Source organism: Aegilops tauschii, chromosome 3 (assembly GCF_002575655.3).
Source record: "Aegilops tauschii subsp. strangulata cultivar AL8/78 chromosome 3, Aet v6.0, whole genome shotgun sequence".
Taxonomy (NCBI): domain Eukaryota; kingdom Viridiplantae; phylum Streptophyta; class Magnoliopsida; order Poales; family Poaceae; genus Aegilops; species Aegilops tauschii.
This window is the reverse complement of record NC_053037.3, coordinates 532,413,573-532,441,495: the sequence shown is the minus strand read 5'-3', so window position 1 is coordinate 532,441,495 and position 27,923 is coordinate 532,413,573. Positions and strand designations below refer to the sequence as shown.

The 27,923-nt window shown below is 46.9% G+C and overlaps 2 protein-coding genes and 1 long non-coding RNA gene across 3 annotated transcripts; all 3 read left to right on the top strand.

The window, feature by feature from the left end:
* The first annotated feature begins 253 nt into the window (after positions 1–253).
* LOC109747048 (magnesium transporter MRS2-F) lies at positions 254–4,637 on the top strand. Its single transcript, XM_020306143.4, has 6 exons — positions 254–810; positions 1,689–1,937; positions 2,435–2,563; positions 2,924–3,084; positions 3,238–3,379; positions 3,889–4,637. The coding sequence occupies exons 1-6, from the start codon at positions 442–444 to the stop codon at positions 4,189–4,191; spliced, it is 1,353 nt and encodes a 450-aa protein (XP_020161732.1). The 5' UTR covers positions 254–441; the 3' UTR covers positions 4,192–4,637.
* A 1,246-nt stretch (positions 4,638–5,883) lies between these two features.
* On the top strand, positions 5,884–8,405 carry LOC109747047 (glucan endo-1,3-beta-D-glucosidase-like). Its single transcript, XM_020306142.4, has one exon. It carries the CDS (start codon positions 5,979–5,981, stop codon positions 8,223–8,225), a length of 2,247 nt encoding a protein of 748 aa, XP_020161731.1. The 5' UTR covers positions 5,884–5,978; the 3' UTR covers positions 8,226–8,405.
* A 1,018-nt stretch (positions 8,406–9,423) lies between these two features.
* LOC120976193 (uncharacterized) lies at positions 9,424–10,172 on the top strand. The gene is made up of 2 exons (XR_005771446.2): positions 9,424–9,714; positions 10,008–10,172. It is a non-coding gene; the product is annotated as an uncharacterized lncRNA (long non-coding RNA).
* The last annotated feature ends 17,751 nt before the right edge of the window (positions 10,173–27,923 follow it).

Below are 27,923 nucleotides of genomic sequence, written 5' to 3'. Positions count from 1 at the left end.
AATAAGTAGTTGGGAGTGAATGACTTGGGAAAACACAGAAGATGAGGTGCACTGAGTCGTCCGTTAGGAAATCCAAACCTTTAGATTGACTTTGAATTCGATAATTTCTATCTGAGAGATTATTGATGTCCAAACCTTTAGATCGCCTTGTCGCAAAAAAAACCCTCTAGATTTGCCGCTGCCCAAAATATCACTTTCTATTTCGCTACTTTTTTGTTAGAAGGAAAAACTCACCAAGCAGGAGGCAATTTTGCCACGGAAGAAAAAAGATCAGCCCATGAGTGCGCTCCGCGAGACATCCGCCCCTGGGTCGCGTCGGCCGTCCCCCACAATTTTCAGTCGGAAACCCGCATCTCCCCGCTGCCGACCACGCGTACCTCCACCTCCAGCTACAGCCCCAGCCGACGATCGCAGTCGAAACCCTAGCTCCGGGAGCAGAGGATGAGGCCCACAGCGACGGGGCCGGGCGGCGGCGTGGTGAGGCGAAAGGCGGGGGCGGCCGCCGCCGCGGCGGCGGCGAGCCGGGAGTGGCTGGTGGTGCCGGCGTCGGGGCGGGCGCGGGTGGAGGAGGCCGGGAAGCACGCGGTGATGGCGCGGACGGGGCTGCCGGCGCGGGACCTGAGGGTGCTCGACCCTCTGCTGTCCTACCCGTCCACGATCCTGGGCCGCGAGCGCGCCATCGTCGTCAACCTGGAGCGCGTCAAGGCCGTCATCACCGCCGCCGAGGTGCTGCTCCCCAACTCCAAGGACCCCGACTTCGCGCGCTTCGTCCGCGACCTCCAGGCCCGCGTGCTCACTTCCGCAGACCAGGTCTTATTTGAGTCGCTACCTCTCTGCCGATTCATTTTGCTTGCTTCTGGGCCTGTGATTTAGGCTAGTCCGCTGGTGGAATAACCATTGCACGATATCTGAACTGTAGGTGGATATTACAGTTAAGTGGAAACAGTCGTATAAGATTTCGAGTCATATGTAATGCCAATCAAGTTATATTGTGCTCAAGAGTAAGACACTGAAACGTAGAAACATAACATCTGGATTAGGACCTGAATGTTGCCAGTGGTAGTAACTATTGACAGATCTATATCGTTGGTGTGTTGTGTGGTTTCAGATGTTTTTCATGGTTTCTCAACACTGCAATTGGCCAGTTGTGCTGGTGCTGCCCCTGTTGTTGAGTAGATTTGTTAAATCACCCCACCCATGTCTTCAGACTTGTCTAAACACCACAGGGTGCCAAGAATACAAGTTGATTTGTTTGTTGTCATGTTTTGAGAAATTGCCGGTGAACTGAACTGGACATTTGCCAAAAACAGCATCAGACCTTCATACAGTCGGTACAATATATGTTCTGCTGACGTGCGGGATTTTGCACTTTAGTGATTGGATGCATGTAAGAGGACATGGGTGGTCAAATAGTTTTTTATGAAAAATACAAGCTAAGGCTGTTCAGAAACAGTTTCAAGTGAAAACCTTGAATACCAGCAGCAAGCTGTGTAGTCCACATTCCTTCATTCTTTCCAAAGGGAGCTGCCGAGCTAGTTAAAAAAGGAACTATGGTTTACACAGTTTGAACTCAAACCATTCTTGAATTCTGACTCTGTAGGCTATTCCACTTGAGTCTGCTGCTATTAGCTATGGCGATACTGTGATAAGGGACTGTGAGGGATATGTGACATTTCTCATTTTAACAGGCTGCAGAGTTTACTGATATGGATGGCGAATCATCTGCAATTGCTTCACCATTTCCTGCTCCTAGTTCATCTAAAGGACATGAACTGGAGATGGCTAAGAGGACTCCTAATGCGGTGGGTGAAATGACTCACAGCAGCAGTGTGCCCACATTGACTGCTATGAAAGATGGAAGCACCAAGGTTTTACCCTTTGAGTTCCGTGCGCTTGAAGTGTGTCTCGAGTCGGCTTGTAGATCTCTAGAAGAGGAGGTATGTGTTTCATCTTATTTCTGAAAATTATTCAAGATATTTTAATACAACTGGATTAATCTATTTGCCATCTTAGGATAGTTGTTTCAACAAGCTATGGTTCATATTACATTATGACTTGTTTGATATTGAGCCTTTGTTATTACATATGATGTTGGGCAATTTCTTCACCTCTGCTTATTGGATAAACTTGAGGTCTGGTTGGAGCAATTTATAGAAGTTTGATAATCCCGTCTTTCCCAGAAAACCTGGGACAGTCCTGTTTTTATTTAATTTATAGATAGCTGGAATCATGCTTAGTGTAGAAGCTGTTCGTAAGCTGGTCTGTCTGGAGTAGTCTTTTAACCGTTCTCTGTTTTATTTATATATATATATTCATTTTAGATAGTTAAGTTTACAAACTACTTTTGAGATAGCAGTACATCTCAGTTCTCACAAGTAGGCAGAACATGGTGTACTTGTAGTTGTAGATAGTAACTGAACTTTTTTTTTCCCAGACTGTGACTCTGGAGAAAGAGGCATATCCAGCATTGGATGAGCTAACTTCAAAGATCAGTACCCTGAATCTTGAGCGAGTTAGGCAAATTAAGAGCCGGCTGGTGGCAATCTCTGGACGCGTGCAGAAGGTAGGCAATTTAACCTGTTTGAGGGTTTAATATAATATCAATGTCCATCCTCTCTTCAATTTCTACTGCCGCTATATCTTAGGTAGGTGTTGTCAAACATAATTTGTTGTTTCATTCTGCTGGCTAGTTTTGAATGATCGGTGCTTGTGCGACCTCTATAACTATGTGAAAGAACTTTGCCAAACCATTCAAACCTTCACCATACAAGTATACAACACATCCAGCCACCACCTACCTCTATATCTATTATTCCTGCTATAATTTCCTCGCAAAAGTCTATTTGCTTAAATCTTCTGCACTCCTTTCCCTTCTAGACTCCGCAGAATAATTCCACCTTAATAAAAAAATACATTCTGATAGGTGAGGGATGAGCTTGAGCATCTATTGGACGATGAAATGGATATGGCTGAAATGTACTTGACAGAAAAACTTGCTCGAGAAGATATCAGTGAGACTTCATCTAGAGTTGAGGTTGATGATCATGATCATGATCATGACCCGTCTCAGTTGGAGGAGGATATGTAAGTCATCAAAGCGAGACATCTCTACTTTCTTCTTATAGATGGATTCCTATCTGCTATTTCCATAGACCATAAAATAGTTCTTACTAGTCGTATGCATCTTATGCATGCATGAATATGTTAATTGTGTGGAATCATTTCATTTGTGTGCAGGGATGAGGATTATAGAAGCGAGCCAGCTGGAACTGCAAGCAATGGTAGCTTTATTGGTTATAAGCCCAACATTGAAGAACTGGAGATGCTTTTAGAGGCCTATTTTGTGCAAATTGACGGTACACTAAATAAGCTTTCGCATGTAAGCGTTCTTCTCTCTCTGCTTTTCTCCTTATCATGTTACTTGCACCATTCCAAATATTGCTGAGATCCTGCCCACTTATTATTGTTAACAGGAAGTATTTTCTTAGCAGATAAAAGAACTTCAGATCAGGATTGTAAATTTTATAATGCTATACATGGTATGTTAAGAACATAAAATGCTGTTACAGTTAGTATGAGAAAACAAGGTTATGGCAAAAGTTGTAAAATGCTATGCTTCACTCTCAATAAAAGAAGAAATCATCTTGCCCAGTTTACTGAAATGACCCCTTTGAACAAGCTAATATCAGAATACAGTGTTTTGTGTTTTGCTTGAGTCCATTCTACCCTCGATTGATTTTACTGTGTGTCCTCTAGAATGATTTATCTTATGTGCCATTTTCTGTCAGCAATATTCTTTCTAACCTTGAGACATTAGCGTAGGGAGTTTTATATAGTAAAATTGTAATTAAACTCTTAAGCTTATATTTGTTGTATGCTTGCTTGAAGCTGAGGGAGTATGTTGATGACACCGAGGATTACATCAACATAATGTTGGACGACAAGCAGAATCAGCTTCTACAAATGGGGGTCATGCTCTCGACCGCGACGGTTGTCATTACTGCCGGAGTGGCTGTCGTTGGTCTTTTCGGGATGAACATCGGCATATCTCTTTACACTCCCGTAGGCGAGGAGCAGACGCGAGCAGCACATGTGAAGTTTTGGGAAACCACTTTTGGCACCATTGCTGGGTGCACGATCCTGTACGTAATAGCCATGGGTTGGGGGAAGAGAAGTGGGCTATTGCAATGAGGGCGCACCCAATCCTGTCAACAACTGCTCCCGCAGAAGCCTTCGCTGGACAACCCCTGAAAGAGGGCGGTGTGCGCTTGGAATATATTGGTACCTCAAAATGCATGCCTGTAACCTTATCCCTTGAAAGCCTTAGAAGGGAGGGAAGAAAGTTTTCTTGATGCAAGACAATGGGTAGTTCGAAGCGAAGAAGATCGTTTCATAAAGTGTTGGCACAATGCTGTCAAGCCAACTCAGAGTTTGCTATTGCACCTGCGGGGTGAGCAGTTGCTTAAACCCTCTCTTGTAAAAGTTTGTCTTGCCATTGTATATGTAAACCTGCTGCTACAAGTGAATTAAATCACTGTAGAAATGCTGGTACTGTGGCCTGTCTTGGCCAGGGGAGAGTTATTATCATGTGTGATATTGTTGACAGTGTGAGCGTATATTTTGTTGGTTTCTACTCTGATCGCTGGTTTGGTCATCGTTGTATCGTATAAACGACTGTTTTTTTTCTTTTGAATCAAGATAGATTTGCGTCACTACTAATAATAACCTGTAGAAAATTATCTGTTTTCCTACCCTAGCCGCCGCCGCCACCAGGCGACTAGGGCGAGGCGACTCTTTTCCTCCGATCTCCACCGGCCGGTGCGCTGGCCCCCTCTCCCTTCGGCTGCTGCTCCGGCGGCAGGAGGGAGGGGGGACCCCGTTCCTCTGCTCTGTAGTTAGGTTTTGGATTTTTAGGTCGTGGTGCGTCGTTGGGGTGGTGGGAGCGGCGCCCGGACGAATAAATCTGCCTCAACCCCACTCCCACACCGGCGGTGTTCTTCATGGCGGCGTCTCGGAGTTGATGGCATCGTGTCTCTGTCGATCCCTCAGATCAACAGCGTTAGGGTTCATGGATGGTGTTGATGAGGCGGCGGCGGCGACTTCATCAGGTGTGTCTCTCCTTCTGCTCTGTCCCCGTTGCTGTGGCGTTGTCTCCGACGTCATGGTGGAGCAGGGAGGTTTTGTCGTTCAGGAGTACGCGCAGGCGGTTGTCTACGCAAGTGACAGCTGGAAGATGGAGTATCTTGTGTTGGGTCTGTGGTCGAAGGCGGGCAGTTCTGGTTTCCTTCTCCGACGTCGTCGTCATGCGAGGGTGTCAGTTCTGAAGTTCGATGGCGTGCCCGGGGACATGTTGCCCCGGTCTGATTCTTTCAACGGCTATGGTTTTGCTTTTGGCAAGCTACTTTGGAGATCCGTAAAGCTGCTGATCAGCGATGGAGCCGCGTCGAGCTTGGGTGAAGAGGTGATCTGTCTTTTTACCCTTTGGTGGCTGCTTCGGTGGTGTCGAAGGAAAGTGACAGGCGCTGGTATTTTGCATAGGATTTTCCTATCTTTTCAGTCATGTATGGTCGGTGCTTATGTGCCTTGTAACTTGATATTTATTCTATATAATGAGACACGTATTACCATGAAAAATAAACCTGCAGAAAATTTCAGGAAAATATGTCAAGCCACAATAGGGAAAGCAAGGGAAATACTGTAGTACCAAAATTTGTCCGGTCAAAAATAGGGAAAGCAAGGGAACTACCAAAATTTGTCAAAAATTATGAAGGCAAATTCTAGCAGGATGACTTTTGGGGGGTAACCAAAAGGCTGCCGCGTTACCAAAATCTCTGAACCCCGCAGAATCCCCATTCCATCCGTGGCCGCCGTGCCCAACCCGCACTCCGCCGCGGGGAAGGAGATCGGCGCGGCGCGGCGCGGCGCCTATAAAAGCTGCGGCAGAGGGAGCCGCTCCCCCTCGACACGCGCCGGAGAGGATGGAGAGGAGGAAGATGGCGCAGGTTGCCACGTACGTCGCGGTGGCGCTCGCCGCGTTCCTCTTCTGGCAGTCCACGCGCAGCCCCACCCCGCCGCAGCCCGAGATGCCGCCGCCGCCGCCGTCCCCGGGGGCCTCCGTGTTCCCGCGGGCGGAGTCGGCGGTGCTCCCGGACCCGGCCCGCTTCTTCGCCCCGCACCTCCTCGCCGCGCCGCTCCCCACCGGCTCCTTCTTCCAGAACTTCGCGCTCAACGACGGGGACCAGCCCGAGTACATCCACCCCTACCTGCTCAAGTCCGCCGCCGCGGGGCTCAAGGTGTGCTACCCCAAGAGCGTCCACTCCCCGTCCTTCCACGCCCAGGCCTTCGTCGCCGACCTCACCGTCTCCTCCCCGTCCGACGCCGCCGCCGCGGCCGCGGCCGGGGCCGGATGGCGCCACATCATCGCCGGCTTCGACGACCTCTCCGTCACCCTCGACTTCTCCCGGTCGCTGCGCGCGTTCCTCGTCCGCGGCAGCCCCTTCGTCACCGTCTCCACCATGTGCGCCCGTCGCCCCGTCGACATCTCCATCGCCTCCGTCCACGCCTTCCTCGAGGCCGCCCCCCGCGACGACTCGCTCACCAGGTGGCGCCTCCGGATGAACAGCGGCCAGACGTTCCTCCTCTACGCCTCCGCGCCGATCCGCCTGTCCATGTCCAGCGTCACGCAGCTGGCGGCGCCCGGCTTCCTCGGCGTCATCCGCGTCGCGTTCCTGCCCGACGCGGCCATGGAGGCCGTCCTCGACCGGTACAGCGGCCGCTACCCGACGGCTGGGGTGGCCGCGCTGGACCGCCCCTTCTCCGTCGACTACGGCTGGTGCACGCAGGGGTCGGGGGACCTGCTCATGCTCGCCCACCCGCTCCACCTCCGGCTGCTCTCCAAGGACAGCCGCGTCCGGGTGCTCGAGGACTTCAGGTACCGCAGCATCGACGGCGACCTGGTCGGCGTCGTCGGCGACGCCTGGGCTCTGAGGACCGACCCGGTGTTCCCCACCTGGCATTCCACCCGGGGCATCAGCGAGGACGGCGTGCCCGAGATCGTGGCCGCGCTGCGCAAGGACGTGGATGACCTCGCCTCCAGCGCCATCACGACCACCTCGTCCTACTTCTACGGCAAGGCGGTCGCCAGGGCCGCGAGGCTGGCGTTGATCGCCGAGGAGGTCGGGTGCCCCGACGTCATCCCGGCGGTGCACGGGTTCCTGAATGCCACCGTCACGCCCTGGCTGGACGGCAGCTTCGAGGGCAATGGCTTCCTGTACGATCCCAAGTGGGGCGGCCTCGTCACTCGGCAGGGGATGACGGACACCGGCGCCGACTTCGGCTTCGGGATCTACAACGACCACCACTACCACCTGGGCTACTTCGTGTACGCCATTGCTGTGCTCGCCAAGATCGACCCGGCCTGGGGGCGCGAGTACATGCCGCAGGCCTGCTTCATGGTCGCCGATTTCATGACACTGTCGCCAGGAGCCGGCGCGAGCTACACCAGGCTGAGGACGTTCGATCTCTGGAAGCTGCATTCCTGGGCCGGAGGTCTGACGGAGTTCGGCGACGGGCGCAACCAGGAGAGCACCAGCGAGGCCGTCAACGCCTACTACTCCGCCGCGCTCCTCGGGCTCAGCTACGGGGACACACAGCTCGTCTCCGCAGCGGCCACGCTCACCGCGCTCGAGATGCTGGCGGCGCAGACATGGTGGCACATCCGGGAGGGCGACGCGATCTACGAGGACGACTTCACCGGCAACAACCGCGTCGTCGGCATCGTGTGGGCCAACAAGAGGGACAGCGGCCTCTGGTTCGCGCCGCCGGAGTGGAAGGAGTGCAGGCTGGGCATCCAGCTCCTGCCGATCGTGCCCATCAGCGAGGTCCTCTTCCCGGACGCCGGGTTCGTCAAGGAGCTGGTGAGCTGGACCGCGCCGGCGTTGGCAAGGGATGGCGTCGGCGACGGGTGGAAGGGGTTCGTGTACGCCTTGGAGGGGGTCTACGACAAGGAGTCGGCGCTGGCCAAGGCGAGGGCGCTCGCGTCGCACGACGACGGCAACACGCTGACCAACCTGCTGTGGTGGCTCCACAGCCGCGGCTCGCCGGGCGCCGACGCTGCTGCTGCTGCTGGTGTCGCCGGTGCGGCCGCCGTTGATGCTGCTGGTGGCACTGCTCATGGAATGCTCTTGGACATGCTCGCGGCGGAAGAATCTCTGGCTTCAGCGTGAGAATTTTTGGGTTTGTTGAGAGAGATGATGGTGCGATTCGTTCCGTGGTGCTTTGGACATCACGATCTTCACATTTTGTAGTGCTTTTAGCTTGAGTAGATCGTCAAATACTTGTTGCTAGTTAGTCTGTGTTGCCTCAAGATTGAAGTTGAAATGAACTCTTCGTCGAGGATCGGTAAACTCGTTGCTTTGTACTACTCCAATCATCGGTAGTCATCACAGAGCGGTACTTTTTTGCGGTAATGATTCATGGCTGACCCTAGGTGGTAGTTTTAGTTGTTAGGCGAGATCAAACGATGGCAGTTTTTAAACAAAATTTGCCTTCTCGGAAGAAAATGTCATGCGTGTCTCAAAAAAAGTCACCCCGCACCATTTCCTCACAACTGAAAAATGTCACCCAATCATTTGCATATGTCACCCTCCCTCGCGAACGTTCGCTAAGTACGAGGGTCCTTTTCTTTGGCACATATCAAGACATCCCCTATCTACGTAGCTTGGGCCTCACGTCAGTGGCGGCGCTGGGTCCTGGGAATTCCCTGGAATACCCAAGTGGCATTTCCTATTTGGCGCCACAGGTGCCAGTTAACGTGAATTTCTGTTAACCGGCACCTGTGGCGTCCGTAAATGGGCCGGCCCATCTAGGTGCCGGTTGACAATTTCTTTTTTGAAAATTCCATGAAGTTTTTTGAATTTTGACGAACTTTTTCTAAATTTGAACAGTTTTTTTCAGATTGATGAACTTTTTTGAATTTTGATGAACATCTTTTTGAAAATGGATGAACTTTTTTTTCAGTTCAACAAACTTTTTCGAAAAATACATGAACTTTTTACAAAATTAATGAACTTTTGCTAAATTGGATGAACTTTTTTTTCAATTTGAATGAACTTTTTTTCAAATTGATGAACCTTTTTTGTAAATATGAAATTTCATTTTCAAATGGATGAACCTATTTTTCTTTAAATCTTTTTTTGATTTCATATTTTTATTTTCATAACAAAAAAATCAAAAAAAACTGGGGCAACACGCTAGTGGGCCGGCCCATGCTGGCAGCGCTGCAGGCGCCGGATCGTTAACGGGCGCCTGCAGCGCTGCATAGGAGCTCCCAAGATTTTGGCCCCCCCCCCCCCCCCCCCCCCCCCCAAATAATTAATACATATGTTTATACGTAAACACTTGGCCCACTGAGTCCAGCCCAAACAGGCACCTATGGCAGTGGCCGAGCGACGCACCAATCCTAGTGGTAGCGGGGGCGGCGATTCCATGTCCGGCGGCCGCCCTCTATGGCTTTACCTCGGTCCCTCCCCTCCCCTCCGGACGGCCCTCTCCCTGACTCCCTCCCCTCCGCGAGTCTGCGACTCTACTCCGGTCCGGCATCCGCCACAGCCCCCCGGCTCCCCCGCTCGGCTCGCCCTGTAGGGCTTCAGGCTCCCTCCCCCTCCACGGCCCGGCACCACCTCCGGCAGTCCAGCCTCCGTGGCTCCGTCGAAGGTATTTTCCCCTCTGTTTCTAAAAAGATCTGAAGAATTTTTGTAAATGTCAATGCCTTCGTAGAAGACAGTGACTGATTGCTTGTAAACCAGTGAAATTGAACTGCTTATTATGTGATTCATTTGCAACCTATGTGATTCACTGATTGCTAGATTGACATAATGAACATTGTGACCACTACCTCTCTTGATCATTTTCACTAATCGGCTGTACACTAAAATTGTTTATCTAATGACCAATGTCCGTCAGTCCATGCCACTGATTTCCACTTTGTTTATTTGATATCGATGTAGATGAGGATGTCATCAATCTCTTCCAAAAAAGGATCATAAAGTTATATTGTAATTTTCTTTGTCGCTTGTAATCTTTCTTAATTATTAGAGATATTGCCACAATGATATTTTGCTACTATTATCGATGTATGGTCATTGAGTTATTGATATTGCAATTTTACAGTACATTTGTTGCTCTATTATACTGCTTTGGCAAAAAAAATATACAGGAATACCCAGGAGCAAATTTCTGGCTCCGCCATTGCCTCATGTGCCAATGAACGAAGTCGCAGACTCAAATAAACTAGTCTATGCAAATAACATGTTCCATAACCCGTTTCTTGAGCCAACTTGAGATGCGTGCCATCTATTTTAATAACAGGATTTGAGATGCTGCTGCGTTGCCCGTTCGCCCGAAGTCTGCATCTAAGGATGGCAATGTGTCAAATTCGGCTCACGTTGAACAATATCAAATCCCCAATCGATGAAGATATTCTTTATGCGTTCATGAAAAAAAGCACAGGCGAAAAATCATGCCCATGCTGAAACCCTATGGATATCCATTAGGTCCTCTCACCACATATAGGTAATATCTCGGGAAATAGAAAAAACGCATACCAATTTTAAGATTAGTACGTTGGATAATACCAAATAGCACAAGTGTAGAACACATCACTTTTCAAAGTTCCTCACAAAATGACATAGCACAACATTAAGATTCTCACAAAATGACATACCACTACTCTAGAAGACGGTGGAGTAAATTACAATGATGATTTTTTTCTTTATTTTCATATAAAAGTCATGTTGGGGGAAAGGACAATGGGTTAGGGTTTCAATGAATATGAGTAATGCTAGACTTACAGGGGATTGCTAAACCCTAGGAACACGACTTATATGAGCAAGAAAGAACAAATAAACTGCCAAAGAGCAAGAGTGAAGAACAAACCAAATGATTAACATTTCATATGCATTAGTCATACAAAAGTGTGTTTTTAGTTTTGTGCTCTAGAAGAATCTACCTAGATAATTGTTAGTATGATATATTTGGATTTGGATATTTTTAAGGGTAATATGGACATGAACACATATATGCACCTACTATTTGATTAAGCGGCACAACTCAACTCTTCTATTGTGCTTAGGTTTAGAAGAAACACAACATAACAAAAAATATTATTGAACGCTCTGTTTTTTTCTTTTTGGAAGGCAAAAGGATTTCAATGACAAAATGTGGTTCAACTTAGCAAAAAAAATTCAATGATAAATACCAAATTATGTTAATTAAAATATAGTAAATGGGGCATATTAGAGTAAACCATTACCTTGACTGGTTGTATTTGAAAACATATAGGAGAATAATATATTTCAAAAAGGTATATCAATTGAAAGGTACTCCCTTCGTCTGGAATTACTTGTCACAGAAATGGATAAAAATAGATGTATCTAGACCTAAAATACGTCTGAATACATCCATTTATCCGACAAGTAATTCCAGACGGAGGCAGTACAACTTTGGTAAGAATGAGTTATGATGAAGTCGAAAAGATTAGTGTAAATTGATGAGAGAACCAAGTAGAACTAGAAACAAACCACGGGCGGGCACGTGTAGGAACATAGAAAAAATAATGAGTCAAAATAGGAAAGGAATGAACCAACAAGAGGTTTATCTTTTAAAGTTATGTAGTAGAATCAAAGATGATGTCTATGGAAGACAAATGAGAATTGCTTTTTGACCATTGTGTAGTCTGAAATTGTAGACTAACAAAAGCAAGACACAATAACTTATGTAAAACGCTATTGGGCATGTGGTGCCTGCTAGGTAGTGACCATTGAGGTGACCGAAGGTCTACATTGGATCATATCTAGAGAGCTAGTTGAACTTTCTTTGCAGCAACTACTGGATTGCGAGTGTCACTTCTCGAATTGGTCTAGTGGACAATTGCACTGGGCATTTTGAGTACATGCAGATGAATGATCTAACAAGAGAGAAGGAGTAACCGTTTAACAACTATTTTTTTTCTAGATGTTTTGTGTGCCACCGAATGCCTGTGTGATGGTAAAACCTATAACATCACATATTGGAGGGTTACAGAAGGTTCTGCCATGTGATTAAAAGATATAAAAGAGAGAGAGGGGTGGTAGATGGAGAGGAATGATCAACCTTGAGTAGTATTCATGGAGTGTTAGGGTTTAGGGTCGGCACTTATAGGGTGGGATACATGAGCCACATGGCCTGAGGCACACACAAAAATAGAGGGGCCACAATCCAACACTCCCCCTCTTAAGAGGGGTGATAGATATATATCGTGCTCATCTTTACACAAGCATGACTCCCAAGACTTCTTCCAGATAATCAATGACTTGTTTTCCAGAGCTCATGTGAGTTATCTTGATCATTCCAGCATCCAACTTCTCTTTAATAAAGAACATGTCTATCTTCACAAGTTTTGTTGTGTCATGTTGCACTGGATTATTAACACTATTGATGGCAGATTTGTTGTCACACCACACATTCAAAGGATCTTATCTCAACACTTATAACTGGAGTAGAAGGCCCCACAACATTTCATTCAACCCTTGGGACATTGCCTTATAGTGAGATTCTGCCATTGATTTTAACACTAATAGTTTTTTGTGCTTCTCACGACATCAAGTTTCCACCAACAAATACAAAATAGCTAGAGGATGATCGCCTATTATCAAGGCTACTAGTCTAGTCGGCATCACTATAACCATCAACATATTTGCTATGAAATCGGCTATGGTATGAGCTAAAAAAACAAAATCATGAACTTCTATAGTGAATAGTGCATATGCTAGGAATGCACTTATTTGTCTGGTAAATAGGAGTTTTATTCCGTAATGATAGGGTTACAGTAAACAGGCAAGATTTCCTCGATACATGAGGCCCCTTTGTGTAGCCATAGAGTTGGGCTACATTCAGTACAGCTATACCTTGTCAAACAATCTCCAACACTATTTTGATCTCTATGATTCTGCGGAATAAACTCTCGAACCAATAATGCTTTAATCTCCAGAGCCAAGTGACCATAAGCAGAACGATCAAAAGAGTTGTTAGTCAAAATAGATATGGTCAGTGTCGAGTCCGACTGAACAGTGACTGGAACATCTGTGTGTTCAAGGGCAAGATCCATGCCTTGCATTAATGCATGGAATTGCAAAAAAACCACCACATTTCAAGTTCACATCTGGATTTGCCACCACATTCCTTGGACACCCCAAAAATCTACGAGGTTCCTTGCTAATTTTCTCAATAAACACTAATGATTGATTTGGGATGATTTAATCCAATTTTTGACAAAAAGGGCCCGCCTGTAAGCATTGTGGTGGCACTAAAAGTCAAAGAAAATAGTGTTGACTGTTAAATTAGACAGATGGCCCACTGGTCAGGAATCCCTCCCTCCCCACGATCTCACGAGATCCACCTCTCTGGAGCCGCCTGTGTGTATGTCGGTGTCAAAACTGGCAGATCTCGGGTAGGGGGTCCCAAGCTGCGTGTCTTAGGATCAATGGTAGCATGGACACGGGATTTTACCCAGCTTCGGGCTCTCTCGAAGAGATAATACCCTACATGCTGCTTTTGATTGTATTCGATGCGTATGATTACAGAGTTGATCTACCTCGAGATCATATGTTGTGGTCTAAACCCTAGAGGTATGATGAGTAATGACATGATGATCTATCGACTAGCCTGGCCTCGACTTATATAATGTACCAGAGGCCTAGGATAACAAGAGTCCTAGTCGAATACGCCAGTGGAGAGGAGTCCTTGTCTTGATCACCAAGTCTTATGGAATCTTCCTCGTGTATAAATTGGCTGTCCGAACTGGCCCATGAGCAAACGGCCATGGGGGTTGTTGGGGATATAGCTACCGAGTTAACCCGCCCAGGAGGGGCCGGGTTAGCTCCTAGCGACTCACAAGACAAAGCCCAGGAAGGATCAAAGAGGGCGGTTCGTGAGGATGACTTATGAAGAGCCCAAGGCCCAAAGGAGGCTTAAGCCCCGTAGGTGTAAACCGCCATATGTACGTGACTTGTATTATAAGGCAATTGTAGTTAAGTCACCGGGCCGGATACGTTTATAAGCCGGCCGGGACTCTGTAAGCCACTGGGCGTCAACCTGTATATATAAAGGGACGACCCGGCGGTGAGTTAAGGACAGACAACAAACCGAGAACTAGGTCAAGCGTATTCGCTCCCTGGTAATCGAGACATAAGCAATACCACCTCAAACTGGATTAGGCCTTTACCTTCACCGCAAGGGGCCGAACCAGTATAAACTCCTTGTGTCCTTTGTCCCGTTTAACCCCTTTAAGCTAACCTAGTTGCGATGGCTCCACGACTAAGTCCTCACACTAGGACATCTACCGTGACAATCCCACGACAATTGGCGCCCACCGTGGGGCCAGCGCACGGTGGTTTCGAGTTCTTAAAGGGCAACTTCGAAGGGATCAAGGGATACGCTGTGGGCCGGATGACGAAGAGTCGTCGCGGCAAGCTCTACATTGATGACGCAGGTTGGGGCCCCGAGGCCGGCTCAATCGAGTACGAGTACCGGGTCCCCTTCGGTGGAATCCACGTCTTTATCAGCAAGATCGGCGACCCGGGCCCTGAGCCGGACATCTGCACCGACATCATCGAGATGGCTCAGTGTGGACCCGCCCGAGTTCAGCCCGCCGTGAAGCGTGCCTTCGTAGGATTCATTCATGGAGCGGAACCTGAGGATAGATCTATGTCCGACGGTGAGACGGTCGTTTACTCGGATGGTGAGTCATCTGGTGAAACGGAATCGCTGTACCAACTGCAAGATGGCCGGCTTGGGGGCTGTTCCGATGGCGACAGTATTCTGGACCCCTATGATCCGCCAAACAGAGCTGCGATCTTTATGGCCAGTACACAACCAGTGCAGAGCTCTTCGACTGCGGCAGCAATAATCTCCGGGTCAGTAGCGGCAACGGCTGCCGGGGCAGGAGGCCCTGTACGCCTGCCGGCTCAAATCGTAACCGACCTGCTGGATAAACTGACAACATTGTTGACAGCAGTGGTTAACCCGGCAGACTAGGATAAGCATAATGCGGAAGTTGCGAAACTACGTGATGAGATAGCACAGGCCAAGGAGGAGCTGAACACAGAGAGTACTAGGATGGCTGCAAAGCGGACTGCTTTGGATGCTCAGGTGCAGCGGATCCAGTCGGAGTCTTTCCGGCTCATGATGGACCAGAACGCTTCAAACAAAGTCATGAGTAGGAGGCATCAGACCCGTCTGCCACCGGTTTACGAGGTGATAAATCTCATTAACATGCCTGAAGCAGGGCCCAGTAACTCGCCGGAGGTAAACCGGGGTGAAGCGCCTGGGGGGGCACCGGTTCAGCCGCGTACGGCAGAGCCACCAGGTCTGAATACGACTCTGCCTCAACATGTGCCGACGCCGCCGGGTCATTATTCTAAACCTTTGGATAATATGTTTGCTGCGGTGACACGACTGGCCGCTTGACCAGTTGAGGGTGAATCGCCGGCGGCGATGGAAATACGACGGGCCGGAGAATTACTTCAGACGACTTTGGCCCAACAGGCAGCTTATTCTCACAGCCGTGAGAGGATCCATTCAACCCCTCGCCCAAGTCGGAGTTATAGCAGGCATATCGATGAGCCAGCTGTGTCAAGCAGTGGGCGGAACCGTAACCCGCCCCGTGGACATAACCCGGCAGGGGGTGGGGCTAATGCCCAGAACGTAGTGGATCAAGGAAGAGCGCGTCGGGAGGCTGAGCTAGCGGCTCAGTATGCGGCTCATCAGCATTCCCCGGTTCGCCCGATAGCTTCGGTGGAGACAGGTGTGACTTCCAGGACTTTGGGAGTGTCGTGTTTGGTATCGGCTCTGCGTAACGAGCGTTTGCCCAAGGACTTCAAGGGCCCTCACAAAGTACCTAACTATACAGCCGACTTAGCCCCTGAGGCATGGGTCGAGAGTTATGAGATGGCCATGGAACTGCTGGATGTTAGTGAGGCTGCGTGTGCTAAATATTTCACCATGATGTTGGACGGAACGACCCGCACTTGGTTGAAGGGGCTACCAGCTAACTCCATTGGGTCATGGGCCGAGTTAAAAGCTCGTTTTATTCAGAATTTCAAGGATACATGCAAACAGCCCATGTCGATTGTGGACTTGGCGGCTTGTGTGCCAGAAGAGGGTGAGTCGACAACCCACTGGGTGCGCCGGGTCTCAGCAATTCTGCACTCGTCGGATCGTATCAAAGCTGATTCAGCAGTCCTAACGTTGGAAGGCAATTGTCGTTTCACACCTTTGAAGCAGAAGTTAGGGCGGCTCAAACGTCACTGCAATGACATGGGGACGCTCATGGCCGCTCTAGTTAAATATGCTCACTCTGATGGTACCAAGGACCCCGAGTTTTAGGATGAAAAGCCGAGAAAGGGAAAGAAGAGTAGTAACACCAGAGGGCAGCAACATAACCTGGCGAGTCAGGGAGGCAACGGTAAGCGCAAAGCTGATAACAATTTAGACTTTGTGGCTAACACCAATACACAGAATAATGGTCAACGTCGAAAGGGTAAGGCGCCCCCCACGGCTTGGGGGATCAGGCTTCAATCTTGAGCAGATGCTGAATCAACCCTGCCCGAGGCATGGTACACGTGAAAGGCCGTCCACTCACCTTTGGAAGGATTGCTTCATCATGAAGGAGTACAAAAATTCCAATCTTTTTCAAAACAATCATGGGCCAGGTGGCGGCTCAGGATCCGGCTCTCAGGGCCCGGATTATGGTGGTGGCGGTTCTAACACTGGATTCCAAGGTAATCAAGGCAATCATGGCAATCAGGGCGGTTTTCATCAACAGTCTGGTCAGGCAACCAGCAACAACATCAATCTGGTTATCAGAATAACCCGAAGCAACTGAATAGTGGGCAGTACCACGCCTTCACCACGAGTTTATGCAAACGGGATCAGAAGCTCCATAAAAGGGTTGTGAATGCCGTTGAGCCAACAATTCCCCGTTACTTGTGATGGTCTGAGCAACCCATTGTGTGGAGTCGAGAGGATCACCCGCCCCGGGTTGATAATCCGGGTCATCTGGCTTTGGTTGTGGCACCTCAGGTTGGAGGGTGCAAGTTAACTAAGGTACTCATGGATGGAGGTAGCAGCATCAATATCCTTTATTATGGTACTTTCCGCCGCATGGGGTTGACGGATAAAAATCTTAAGCAGTCCAATACTGTTTTCCATGGAGTGGTGCCTGGTAAGTCGGCATATCCGTTAGGCAAGATTGCTTTGGAGGTCGCCTTTGGGGATGGATATGATTCCCGGGCTGAAACATTAACCTTTGAGGTGGTCAAGATTCAAAGCCCATATCATGCTCTGTTTGGACGGCCGGCTTATGCCAAGTTTATGGCACGACCTTGTTATGTTTATCTGCAGCTCAAGATGCCGGGTTACAAGGGTACTATCACAGTGCATGGAAGCCGGAAGATAGCTTTGGAATGCGAAGAAGGGGACACGGCTTATGCTGAGTCCGTGTGTGCCCCAGAGGAATTGAAGTTCTATAAGGACAATGTCGACCCGGCTGATATGACGTCTTTGAAAAATCCAACTACAGAGCATGACCCGACCTTGAAATTTAAATCGGAAGATGACACCAAGCTAGTTGACTTCGTTCCTGGTGATTCGTCTAAGCAGTTCAGCATCAGTGCTAACCTGGATCCGAAATAGGAAAGCGCGCTCATCGAGTTCATCCGTGAGAACCAGGACAACTTTGCATGGAAACCTTCTGACATGCCAGGTGTACCGAGGGAACTCGCTGAGCACACTCTTAATATTGATCCCAAGTTTAAGCCGGTCAAGCAGTTTCTTCGTCGTTTCAATGAAGAGAGGCGTAAGGCCATCGGTGAAGAGGTAGCCCGGCTCTTGGCGGCTGGGTTTATTGTTGAGGTTTTTCATCCTGAGTGGTTGGCTAACCCGGTGCTGGTACTTAAGAAGAACGACACTTGGCGTATGTATGTGGATTACACGGATTTAAACAAGGCTTGTTCGGCTGATCCCTTTGCTCTCCCTCGTATCGATCAGATTATTGATGCTACGGCGGGTTGTGAGCGTTTAAGTCTTTTGGATGCTTATTCTGGTTACCATCAGATCAAGATGGCAGTTAAGGACCAGGAGAAGACAGCTTTTATAACTCCCTTTGGAGCCTTCTGCTATGTGTCTATGCCTTTTGGGCTCAAGAGTGCCCAAGCGACTTACCAGCGCTGTGTGCAGAATTGTCTTCATAATCAGATTGGGCACAATGTTCATGCTTATGTGGATGATATTGTGGTGAAATTGAGAAAGAAGGAAACATTGATAGATGATTTAAAGGAGACCTTTGATAATCTCCGGGTTTATAAGATGATGCTTAACCCGGCCAAGTGCATTTTTGGTGTGCCGGCAGGCAAGCTCTTGGGTTTTCTGGTTTCTAACAGAGGCATTGAAGCTAATCCGGAGAAGATCAAAGCCATTACTTCTTTGGCTAAGCCGACGTGTATCAATGATGTTCAACGTCTGGCGGGTCGTATTGCGGCCCTAAGCCGGTTCATAAGCCGGTTGGGAGAGAAGGCTATTGACGACCTACAAGTGTAGGGGATTTATCGTAGCCTTTTCGATAAGTAAGAGTGTCGAACCCAACGAGGAGCAGGAGGAAATGACAAGCGGTTTTAGCAAGGTATTCTCTGCAAGCACTGAAATTATAGGTAACAGATAGTTTTGTGATAAGATAATTTGTAACGAGCAACAAGTAACAAAAGTAAATAAAGTGCAGCAAGGTGGCCCAATCCTTTTTGTAGCAAAGGACAAGCCTAGACAATTTCTTATATAGTGAAAAGCGCTCCCGAGGACACATGGGAATTATCGTCAAGCTAGTTTTCAACACGTTCATATGATTCGCGTTCGGTACCTTGATAATTTGATATGTGGGTGGACTGGTGCTTGGGTGCTGTCCTTACTTGGACAAGCATCCCACTTATGATTAACTCCTATTGCAAGCATCCACAACTACAAAAGAAGTATTAAGGTGAACCTAACCATAGCATGAAACATATGGATCCAAATCAGCCCCTTACAAAGCAACGCATAAACTAGGGTTTAAGCTTCTGTCACTCTAGCAACCCATCATCTACTTATTACTTCCCAATGCCTTCCTCGAGGCCCAAATAATGGTGAAGTGTCATGTAGTCGACGTTCACATAACACCACTAGAGGAGAGACAACATACATCTCATCAAAATATCGAGCGAATACCAAATTCACATGACTACTAATAGCAAGACTTCTCCCATGTCCTCAGGAACAAACGTAACTACTCACAAAGCATATTCATGTTCATAATCAGAGGAGTATTAATATGCATAAAGGATCTGAACATATGATCTTCCACCAAATAAACCAACTAGCATCAACTACAAGGAGTAATCAACACTACTAGCAACCTACAAGTACCAATCCCGAACTTAGAGACAAGAATTGGATACAAGAGATGAACTAGGGTTTTAGAGGAGATGGTGCTGGTGAAGATGTTGATGGAGATTGGCCCCCTCCCGATGAGAGGAGCATTGGTGATGACGATGGCGATGATTTCCCCCTCCCGGAGGGAAGTTTCCTCGGCAGAACAGCTCCGCCGGAGCCCTAGATTGGTTCCGCCAAGGTTCCTCCTCGTGGCGGCGGAGTCTCGTCCCGAAAGCTTTCTTGTGATTTTTCTTCGGACGAAAGACTTCATATAGCAGAAGATGGGCACCGGAGGGCCACCAGGGGGCCCACGAGACAGGGGGCGCGCCCAGGGGGGTAGGGCGCGCCCCCACCCTCGTGCGCAGGGTGTGGGTCCCCTCTGGTATTTTCTTCGCTCAATATTTTTTTATTTCCAAAATTAACTTACGTGGAGTTTCAGGACTTTTGGAGTTGTGCAGAATAGGTCTCTAATATTTGCTCCTTTTCCAGCCCAGAATTCCAGCTGCCGGCATTCTCCCTCTTCATGTAAACCTTGTAAAATAAGAGAGAATAGGCATAAGTATTGTGACATAATGTGTAATAACAGCCCATAATGCAATAAATATCGATATAAAAGCATGATGCAAAATGGATGTATCAACTCCCCCAAGCTTAGACCTCGCTTGTCCTCAAGCGGAAGCTGATAACGATAAATATGTCCACATGTTTAGAGATAGAGATGTCGATAAAATAAAATACGGACATGAGGGCATCATGATCATTCTTATAACAACAACATATATGGATATTGTCATATTATTTCTTATGCTCAAGTAATAATCTATTCACAAATGTCAAGTATGAATCAGAAACTTTATTGAGAACTAACAAACTATAATCTCAGTCATTGAAGCAATTGCAATTTATCATAACATCGGAAAGAGTCAATAAGAGCTTTGCAGCAAGTCCACATACTCAACTATCATTTAGTCTTTCACAATTGCTAACACTCACGCAATACTTGTGGTACGGAGTTTTAATCGGACACAGAGAATGATAGGGGCTTATAGTTTCGCCTCCCAACCTTTTACCTCAAGGGTAATGTCAACAATAATAGTTCATGCTAACTTACATCCAATTGGATATATATATCAGGATCTTTCCAACACACTGTGCTTGCCAAAGGATAAAATGTAAAAAGGAAAGGTGAAGATCACCATGACTCTTGCATAAGGTAGGAGATAATAGTAAAAGATAGGCCCTTCACAGAGGGAAGCAGAGGTTGTCATGCGCTTTCGGGGTTGGATGCACAAAATCTTAATGCGAAAGAACGTCACTTTATATTGCCACTTGTGATATGGACCTTTATTATGCAGTCCGTCGCTTTTATTTCTTCCACATCACTAGATCGTATAAAGCTTATTTTCTCCCACACTAATAAGTCATACATATTTAGAGAGCAATTTTTATTGCTTGCACCGATGACAACTTACTTGAAGGATCGTACTCAATCCATAGGTAGATATGGTGTACTCTCATGACAAACTGGGTTTAAGGGTATTTGGAAGCACAAGTAGTATCTCTACTTGGTGCAAAGAATTTGGCTAGCATGAGAGGGAAAGGCAGGCTCAACATGTTGGATGGTCCATGACAATATACTTTATCTCAGATATAAGAAAACATAACCCATTACGTTGTCTTCCTTGTCCAACATCAACTCTTTAGCATGCCATATTTTAATGAGTGCTCACAATCATAAAAGATGTCCAAGATAGTATATCTATATGTGAAACCTCTCTTTCTTTATTACTTCCTATTAATTGCAACGATGACCAAAGCTATGTTTGTCAACTCTCAACTATTTTTAATCATCATACTATTTACATGTGAAGTCATTACTCTTCATAAGATCAATATGATCTCTTTGTTTCTTCTATTCTTTTCTCTTTTCTTTTATTCCCCCAAGATCATGGCAAGATAATCAAGCCCTTGACTCAACACTAATCTTTATTATATAGCTCACGGACTCGATTACATAGAGGGATCATAAGCAAAACTCAAAACTAAACCATGCTAAAATTTTATTCTACTAGATCAAGATGTTAATAAAAGAATCGAACTAAGAAAAACGGTAAAGGTAGGAGTGTGATGGTGATACGATACCGGGGCACCTCCCCCAGGGAGTGCCCATACCCATATGATTATGTCTCCTTCTTCGGAGACGAGGAAGATGGTGGTGATGATGACAATTGTGCTTTCAGCTTCTTCATGTTGTAATTGAAAAGAGCAATTTCCTCCTTTAAATCATCGACCTCCGATTCCAGCTTCAAGATTTTATCGCATAAATCTCCTTTGCTTTTCTGCCGAAAACGAGAAGGGATAGATCAATTGTTAGACAGTTTAGCCCTCTTAGGGAGACTAGACTTCTTAAACTTCACGTGCATATCCCAAGGTTGAGGTAGAGGGACATCTTCCTCCTCCGAACTTGAATCTTTGATCTTCATCAAATGAGCATCCTCCTCCTCATCCGTAGTTCGACCACAAGGAGATAGGTCTCCATAGGTCTTGGGGTCAGCAATGAGGTATGAGACATAGCTCTCTCCGTCAGAATCCTGAGATGACATCTTGCTCTAATCTGCAGCGGAAATAGCTCGAAACAAGAACGGAGGATATTTGCGTGATACAGGAGTCGAAACCTTCGGGAGATTATATAATGAATTTTTAGCGACCAAAATACGTATCGTGCAAGAAAACGGAGTCCGGAGAGCGCACGAGGTGCCCACGAGGTAGGGGGCGCGCCCTCCACCCTCGTGGAGGCCTCGTGTCCTTCCCGGACTACTTCTTATTTTTCTATTTTTTAAATATTCCAAAACGGAGAAAAATTGCCATTAGAACTGTTTTGGAGTCGGTTTACTTACCGTACCACATACCTATTCCTTTTCGGAGTCTGAAACGTTCTGGAAAGTGTCCCTTATTTATTCCTCCGGGGTTACGGTTTCAATAACATTGGTTTCAACATTTATAGGATTACCTGAGATATAATGTTTGATTCTTTGACCGTTCACCACCTTCGGATTGGTGCCTTCGGAGTTGTTGATTTTTATGGCACCGGAATGATAGACCTCCTCGATAACGTAAGGACCTTCCCATTTGGAGAGAAGTTTTCCTGCAAAAAATCTTAAACGAGAGTTGTATAGCAATACATAATCACCTACATTAAACTCATGCTTTTGTATCCTTTTGTCATGCCATCTTTTAACTTTTTCTTTAAACAATTTGGCATTCTCATAGGCTTGGGTTCTCCATTCATCAAGTGAGCTTATGTCAAATAACCTCTTCCCACCTGCAAGTTTGAAATCATAGTTGAGCTCTTTAATAGCCCAATATGCCTTATGTTCTAGTTCGAGAGGTAAGTGACATGCTTTTCCATAAACCATTTTATACGGAGACATACCCATAGGATTTTTATATGCGGTTCTATAGGCCCATAATGCATCATCAAGTTTCTTGGACCAATTCTTTCTAGATCTATTAACAGTCTTTTGCAAAATTAATTTAAGTTCTCTATTACTCAATTCTACTTGACCACTAGACTGTGGGTGATAAGGAGATGCAATTCTATGATTAACATCATACTTGGCAAGCATTTTACGGAAAGCACCATGAATAAAATGTGAACCACCATCAGTCATTAAATATCTAGGGACTCCAAACCTCGGAAAAATAACTTCTTTAAGCATTTTAATAGAGGTGTTATGATCGACACTACTAGTTGGAATAGCTTCTGCCCACTTAGTAACGTAATCAACAGCAACTAAAATATGTGTATATCCATTTGAGGCAGGAAAAGGTCCCATATAATCAAAGCTCCAAACATCAAATGGTTCAATAACAAGTGAATAATTCATAGGCATTTCTTGACGTCTACTAATATTACCAATTCTTTGACATTCATCACAAGATAAGACAAACTTACGAGCATCCTTGAAGAGAGTAGGCCAATAAAAACTGGATTACAATACCTTATGTGCAGTTCTATCTCCAGCGTGGTGTCCTCCATATGCCTCGGAGTGACACTTGCGTAGGATCTATTCCTGTTCATGCTCAAGTACACAACGCCTAATAATACCATCTACTCCTTCTTTATAAAGATGTGGGTCATCCCAAAAGTAATGTCTCAAATCATAGAAAAACTTTTTCTTTTGCTGGTATGTGAAACTAGGTGGTATAAATTTAGCAACAATGTAATTAGCATAATCAGCATACCATGGAGCAGTACGAGAAGCATTTATGAGATTTAATTGTTCATCAGGAAAGCTATCATCAATAGGTAGTGGGTCATCAAGAACATTCTCTAACCTAGACAAGTTGTCTGCAACGGGGTTCTCAGCTCCCTTTCTATCCATAATATGTAAATTGTCGCACCCCGGCTCAGAGCGACCGGTTTACCATGCATTGCCAGCCCAGAGACCATGTCTTCTGGCAACACACAACATCTTGGTACAGAAAACAACCGCTTTATTGATGCAAGTGGACCAGAGTTTATATTACAACAGTTGTCGAGGCCAAGCGGCACGCTCGGTGCGCTGAACAATATGTACATTATTTAGTGAACATAAAGGGGTCACGATCATAACAACTACGCGGCAGCGGAATAACGTCGTAGCGGAAGCTCCATATCACAAGGACACCGATGTGGACACGATCTAGACTCGAGCAGCGCTCCTCTCCAACGAGACTTTCCTGAAATCTGGCATGACACGCCAGGTCAGTACATTGAATGTACTTGCAAGCTCACAACAGGCATAATCATAATGGCAAACAATATCATGATACTTAACTAATTAATAGTAATGCAACACTATATGTCCAACATGCTGTGATCATGTTCGAACGTCCCTCGGGACAACTTACCAACCGTGATCATTCTTGGATCACAAACAAACCATCAACATGATCTTAACAGGAGTAACTCATGATCCTTACGGCGATCACAACCACGACCAAAATTTGGTCCCGAACATCGCGATGGCCTTTCTGCCATCCTCATCAATGCAAAGTTCATAGCTTAGTGTGCAAATTTTATTAAACGTTGACTCATGGTGGGACCTACTACGAGGTGTCCGTGACTGTGGACTCGGCTATCGATAGATTATACACTCTGCAGAGGTAGCACACTATACCCACACCACTTAACCCATGGCCTCGCACTCCCATTCGGGTGGACCAACGGCATTCCGACGAAACCCTTCCATTGCCATGACACTCTCCCGGCCACTCCGACCCAATCCCCAACGGGCTAGTCCTAGGTGGCCCCGTGTCTACCAAAGACACACCGACCACCGTCGTGGCCAAAACGATCCCACTCGGGGACCCGGTACCATAACCTCAACAACGGGCACACAAGGTTATGCCTGCTTACTGGGCCAGGGTAAGCACGACGTAACCTTCCCTAGTTGGAGGCACCAACCAGAGGCAATGTCAATGGACCGAATCAAGGCCTTCCCACAAAGGCAAATGTGGTTGCACTGGGAAAAACTCGATTCAGTGGCACCATGACCCAATCAACGGTATATTCAAGTTGAGTTATATTCAGGTTCAACTTAAAATGAAAATGACCGGTGTCATAGCATGCCATGAAATGCAAAACTACGCATGCATCACATAATAACGAGAATGACTGATGTCAACCATATTCACACTAAGCATAAACATCAACAACTTATTTTACTTTGCTGGTCAAGGTAACTCACATTTTAACCGAAATATTTCACAGCAAGTTTTATTATTTTCTCATGCAAGAAAATAACTTCGATAAATTTCTCACGTGTATAACAAAGATTATACCAGAAACAAATCCTAATTTCTTTACCAACCAAGTGAGGTTCAAACATTCTGTAAGTCAAGTAAAATGACTAAACAAGTACTTAACAGAATATTTTCTAGCAAATTTTTATCATTTTATTCATGCAAGAACATAACTTTAAATAATTACTGACATGCATAACAAAATTATTTCTATCATCACCACAAATAGATCTTAGCTTTGCTTTACTAACTAAGCTAGTTTCCACCTTCTGTAAATCAAGCATATTGACTAACAAACACTTAACAGAATATAAATAACACAATAGTTATTTAAATGCATGGATTAATCATTTCATTCAAGTAAGAAAATCATAAGTATTGAAATGACACCATGAAAATGTTGTTGTGGCTTGCCTTAGTGCAGATGAGGTTCACAAGCCTTCTGGTGATCCTCAAGACAAGCCTCACCCTCTGAAAATAATTTTAAACACAAAAAGAAAATATCAAGAACACTTCTGAAAATCACCAGAAATTCTAAACAACTCAGAAAAATCTCATCTTTGGTGAGCTGCTAGATTTCTTTGCAAAGAACAAGATGCAAAAAGAATCAATTCATTTGGACTTATGGTTGTTTGAAGTGCTCTGTAAATTCAAATGAATTTGAATAAAAATAAACAGACTGGGGAGGGGGGGGGGGGTGACGTCGAAGGCGTAAAGCCTAGGGGCGCCACCACTCGTACCGCTTCGCGCGCGTACAGAGTGGCTGACTAGCGGGCCCCACTAGTCAGGTGAGGAGGAGGGGAGAAGGAAACAGAGGGAGTCGCAGCTCCGCTGGAGCTCTCGCCGACGACGAGGACTCCTTGGCCAAAACGAGAGGGAGGGATGGAGAGAGGGGACGGTGGCGCACCTGCCCGTACCCGTAGCGTAGTTAGGGATGGTTGGACGGCGTCGGAATCAACCTCACAAGCGGAGGGAGAACACGGTGGTCGCCGGAGGTGAAGAAGACGACGAGCAGAGGCTACTCCAGGAGCTCCAGAGGGGCGGGACGGCTTCACAGGAGAGGGGCGGAGGCCTTGGAAGGGTCGCCCTGGTCTGGGAGGGGCTGGAGCTACCGCGATGACCAGAGGGGATCGCCGGCGAGCTCGAGCTCGGGGACGGCGGCCCACGGCCTGCCCGGCCGGGCTACGGCTTCCTACTTGTTTGTGGGGTGTGTGGTAGTGCTGGATGGTGCTCGAGGAGGCTGGGGGCGGCTCCATTTGTAGGCGAGCGGCGAGGGGGTTTCGGGCTTCGCCGGTGGACACCTGTCCACGGCGCCCGACGACGAGCGGCGTCAGTGAGAGGGGGAGAAGGCGAGGCAGCTCATGCGGCAACTGTTGGTGGACGGAGACGAGCACAGGAACGAGGAGAAGGAGACGAGCACAGTGCGCACCGCACTGTTGGGTTGGCCGGACCGTGCGCGTGCTCGCTACGGCGAGCGCCAGAGGGGAGTTAAGGGAGTTGAGACGAAGATGGTGGCGAATTTTGGCGCGCTACGACAGTCGGGGAAGCGAGCACGCGCGAAACAGAGCGCTCGGCGGCACTCAGAGCGCGTCGACACGCATGCCAGCACCCCTGGACGAACGCAGTCACCGCGTGGACTATGACATCAGGCCGAGCTAAGCCTAAACTTCATGTCTGGCGTGTTGTTCGTGGTAGATTGAGATGTTACCACGCTTTGGTTTGGATCCAGGTGCAGTAGAGAAGTTTTTACATGCCAGGTAAGTTTCTGGTCAGTAACTTTGAGAGGTTACTGAGGTCAAAAGGCTGGGAGTTAGAGGCTGTGCTTTGGAGGTTAGCCAAGAGTTACTAAGGTGAAAATGCACAAGAAAACCCAGGCACAATGGAGCAAGTAAAATGGTAGTTGCTGTAGAAACCACCATTTCTGTCCAGAACAGAAAATATTTTCTGTAGCAAAAATATTCCAAAAAGTGATGAAATATTTTTGCTCAGGAAGGTGCCCTAGGGTTCAAAGAATATTTGTGAATTATCTCAGATTTTTCTGGGCCATAAAAATTAGGGTTGCTTTGGAGCATATTGATCTGGCTAGGGTTTTTGAGAGAAAAATGAATATTTTTCATTTAAGAAAAATATTCCAAAGATTATTTTGGGATGGATCAGAAGGGCAATGATGATTAGGGAGGGAAATGAAGCACTTGGGTGAAAGCCAAGGGTACCCAAGTGTTTAAGTCCATATGAAAAGATTCAAAAACTCCAAATTTCAAAATGACTTCAAATGAAAATCAAGCAAATGAGAGAGGGCAAAATCCAGGCTGTCACAAACCTCCCCCACTTAGAATGAATCTCGTCCTCGAGATTCGGTTGCTTGGGAAAACCTCTCTGGATAATGTGACTGTAGAAATTCTTCCTGCTCCCAAGTTGATTCTGACTCTGTGTGATGCTCCCACTGAACTTTGTAAAATTTCCTTACTTTACTGCGAGTGACCCTTTCCATCTGATCCAAAATTCTGAACGGTCTCTCTTCATAAGTCAAATCATTTGCCAATTCTACCTCAGCCATAGCAGTCCTATTCTCAGGCGGGGATATGCATCGTCTCAATTGGGAAACATGAAATACGTTGTGCACGTCTGCCAACTCAGCGGGT

Excerpts from the sequence above, each read along its gene's own strand:
- LOC109747048 (XM_020306143.4), top strand. The coding sequence starts at position 442 with ATGAGGCCCACAGCGACGGGGCCGGGCGGCGGCGTGGTGAGGCGAAAG. Across the intron at positions 811-1,688 it reads TGCTCACTTCCGCAGACCAG|GCTGCAGAGTTTACTGATAT; the intron begins GTCTTATTTGAG and ends TCATTTTAACAG. Across the intron at positions 3,085-3,237 it reads TCTCAGTTGGAGGAGGATAT|GGATGAGGATTATAGAAGCG; the intron begins GTAAGTCATCAA and ends ATTTGTGTGCAG.
- LOC109747047 (XM_020306142.4), top strand. The coding sequence starts at position 5,979 with ATGGAGAGGAGGAAGATGGCGCAGGTTGCCACGTACGTCGCGGTGGCG.